Source organism: Oryctolagus cuniculus, chromosome 4 (assembly GCF_964237555.1).
Source record: "Oryctolagus cuniculus chromosome 4, mOryCun1.1, whole genome shotgun sequence".
Lineage (NCBI taxonomy): Eukaryota > Metazoa > Chordata > Mammalia > Lagomorpha > Leporidae > Oryctolagus > Oryctolagus cuniculus.
This window is the reverse complement of record NC_091435.1, coordinates 143,916,963-143,920,606: the sequence shown is the minus strand read 5'-3', so window position 1 is coordinate 143,920,606 and position 3,644 is coordinate 143,916,963. Positions and strand designations below refer to the sequence as shown.

At 56.5% G+C, this 3,644-nt stretch overlaps 1 protein-coding gene across 1 annotated transcript; it reads left to right on the top strand.

The window, feature by feature from the left end:
- Positions 1 to 340: 340 nt before the first annotated feature.
- On the top strand, positions 341 to 2,125 carry SOX14 (SRY-box transcription factor 14). Its single transcript, XM_017346702.3, has one exon. It carries the CDS (start codon positions 561 to 563, stop codon positions 1,281 to 1,283), a length of 723 nt encoding a protein of 240 aa, XP_017202191.1. The 5' UTR covers positions 341 to 560; the 3' UTR covers positions 1,284 to 2,125.
- Positions 2,126 to 3,644: the final 1,519 nt, after the last annotated feature.

Genomic DNA, 3,644 nt, shown 5'->3' with positions numbered 1-3,644 from the left:
CTTATGTCAGAGTGCGTGCCGTCCGGGCCCACCTCGCCTTTGAACTTCGCCGCTTTGGGCTCTCCTTCACCAGCCTCCCCGCATTCTCAGCCAGGTGCAGCGCTGGGCGAGGCAGCTCCGGGAAAGCCACGGGCGGGGGGAGCTACGGCCAGAGGCGCAAGAGGAGAGAAGGGAAGGAGAGAAGGCGAAGGTGGAAAAGGGGGAGAAGGAGGAGCTTCCTGCCCTCGCCAGAAAATTACCTGGCCACTCCACACCCGAGACTCCAGCACTTGGGCCCAGCCTCTGGCGCCCGCAGTCGCCAGCCGGTCGCCCTTGCCTCCCCCACCCCCGCCCATCTGCCCCCCACTCGCCCCCCGGGGGCTGCCTGGGTGCTGGGACTGGCATGATCAGCTGAACTTTGTGGGGGGTCAGCTCTTCTCTCCGGCTTCCCCTCAGCAGCGCCGAGGTGAGGGGAGCGCAGAGCCCCGGGTCAGGACGGACAGACAGACGGCCAACTGCGCCCAAGCTCGCCCTCGGAGGCCCTGCACTCCCCACCCCCGCCCGCCTAAGCCGCCGGGACCATGTCCAAACCTTCAGACCACATCAAGCGGCCCATGAACGCCTTCATGGTATGGTCCCGGGGCCAGCGGCGCAAGATGGCCCAGGAAAACCCCAAGATGCACAACTCGGAGATCAGCAAGCGCCTAGGCGCCGAATGGAAGCTTTTGTCCGAGGCAGAAAAGCGGCCATACATCGACGAGGCCAAGCGGCTACGCGCCCAGCACATGAAGGAGCACCCCGACTACAAGTACCGGCCGCGGCGAAAGCCCAAGAACCTGCTCAAGAAAGACAGGTATGTCTTCCCCCTGCCCTACCTGGGCGACACGGACCCGCTCAAGGCGGCTGGTCTGCCCGTAGGGGCCTCCGACGGCCTCCTGAGCGCGCCCGAGAAAGCCCGGGCCTTCTTGCCGCCGGCCTCGGCGCCCTACTCCCTGCTGGACCCCGCGCAGTTTAGCTCGAGCGCCATCCAGAAGATGGGTGAAGTGCCCCACACCTTGGCCACCGGCGCGCTGCCCTACGCGTCCACCCTGGGCTACCAGAACGGCGCCTTCGGCAGCCTCAGCTGCCCCAGCCAGCACACGCACACGCACCCGTCCCCCACCAACCCGGGCTACGTGGTGCCCTGTAACTGTACCGCCTGGTCTGCCTCCACCCTGCAGCCCCCCGTCGCCTACATCCTCTTTCCAGGCATGACCAAGACTGGCATAGACCCTTATTCGTCAGCCCACGCCACAGCCATGTAACCCCCGGCCTGGCCCGGACCGGAGGGGTGGCCTGGAAGCGGGGTTTGCACCCTGTCCTCTGCACCTAGCCCTGCCTGGCCTGCAGAAGCCTCTGGGTCAGCCCTGCCGCCGCCCCTTACCCGGTCCCAGACTCGGCCTCTCTCTTCCAGGGAGAAGGGAGGGGCGTCCTACCGACCAGAGGCGTGGACAGGTGCAGAAACTTGCAGACGTTTTGACAGCTGCGCTGCCCCTATCCTGACTCTCCCCCAAATCTCCGACTGTACCCCCTTTGGACAAAGAAGTAGGCAATTTTGCTTTATTTATCTCCCCTTCACTCTCCTCGGATAGGCTTTGGACTCCGAACTCCCAGATCCTGGTATTATATCTAGAATATGCATATATATATATTTTTTTCCTCTTCTGCCCCTGAAGAAAAAAAGAGTTGGCTGTTTCTCTGTGTCTTGCCATCAGACACAACCAAGCGCCATTTATTCTTCATGTTTGGGAAAAAAGGCTTAAAAGTTTTAAACTACAGCAAGGGAACCATTTCTATTTAAAACCATGCTATGATATAGTGTTTGCTTCTTTAAAGGGAAAACAAGAAGGACCCACATGGTTATTTACTTTGTGTCAAGCAGTGTTCCTAGAGACCTAAGTTTACTGTTAGACAGAAAATCGGGTTCCGAAGTCAGGAAGTGGAAAGTGAACAACAACAAAAGGATTAAAACATCCTAAATAATGGTAAATGTTTTGACGATGTCTTGGAAATGTACCTGGAAGGATTTTACCTCGTTACTCTGTTCATTTGTTGAACAAAGACGTTTTGAATAAAGACAATCTGTCGTTGCAAAAAGTAACCTTTGATGTGCCTAAAAATCTGGAGTCAGGAGGCCAGGGCAGCGGGGCCGGGGAGTCGGGTCGCGGGGAGGCGCCTTGGGCAGTGATCGCTGGCGGCTGAGCTGCGCGTTGCGCTGGCCGAAGCTGGCGGCCTGCGAGCCGGCTGCGAAGTGACCTAGAGTCTGAGATCCCTCAGGATCACGCCCGGGGGATCCGTTCTAGGCCTTTATCCATCCCTGGGACGTCGCTCCTGGCCCCATTCTTCACGAAAGGGTTAGGCCACTCCGAGAAGCCAATGAACCAAGACAAAGGCCGAGTCTGGGTGCGTTAACTTTTCTAAACCAAACTCGAAAGGAATGGGGAGAAGCGCCGATTCTCCCGGGAACCAGTTGCGCGCGGAGCACCACGGCCTGCGGTGGACCTTTAAGTTCAAGGCTCGGGGGAAGCCGGGTGGAATCGATTTGCTTTTCTTTAGGTGTCTGGAAAAACTGCCGCTGGCTCCTATGGGGAATCTGGCTATTAGTCCCTAAGTTAGAAAATAAAAGCCTAAGAAATGCCAGAAGACGCGACCTAGCTCTGCGTCCCGGATGGTCAGAGACTTTTTACTAAGACCATTTGGGAGCAAAGGGAAGAGACAGGCGATATTGGCATGGCTCAGGCAAGGAGTTTTTCTAAAAAAAAAAAAAATCATAAAAACCAAATAACTCGCGTTTAACAAACAAGGAAAGGAGCCCTTCGCTTTCCCTTCTGGGTGAATATTTGTTTACTTGAAGATTACTGCTTTTCCCGAGGAGAGGGGACCCTGATGCCAGCCAGCACAACTCTCTGGAACTTCTTCTCAAAATCAAAGGCGCTCCCCACCCTCTGTCTCCTGCGAGTCTCGCCCCCACCGCCTCGCTCACGCGTGTTCTCCCGCAGGTCGCGCGCTCTTCTCGCTGGCCGCGGTAGGGTGCGGGTTGGGGGTGGGGCAGCCCAGGCGCTTGCAGGCTTGCCGCGGCTGCTGCTGCTAGGGGGTGGGGACTGGGGACTCCAAAGGAGGCTGTGGTTCGAGGTGCAGGGGAACCGTTGTCAGCAGACACCCAAGCCGGAGCCCGCGGATTAGCATATTGTCCTCAAAACAATTACAAGTGTTTGAGGTGCTGTTTGGATCCTATTCATCCTAGCCCCTTTGTCAAAGGGGGATTTTCATTATTAAAAAAAAAAAAAGTTAGCAGTTGTCCATCTGGCTGAGCTGAATGGCAAAGTGATTCGTGTTGTATATGCTTTTCTCATTAAGAGCTCTTTTGAGACCGATGTTAGAATTAAATGGTATAACACAATTAACATACACGGGAGCTGAATAGGAGGGGACGCCTATAAATAATAGATAGATAAATAAATGAGCGATCAGGCGAAGGTAAACAAAGGCGAGCTTGGGGGAGGCGCGGGGGAGGCCGGGAGGGCTGCGCTACGCTTACTTAGCATCACAAAACCCTCTTACAAATAGAGACAATTAGGAAGTGACTTGCCTCTGGTGGCCGTCCGGTCCCGGGCCCCGGGCGCACA

Excerpts from the sequence above, each read along its gene's own strand:
- SOX14 (XM_017346702.3), top strand. The coding sequence starts at position 561 with ATGTCCAAACCTTCAGACCACATCAAGCGGCCCATGAACGCCTTCATG.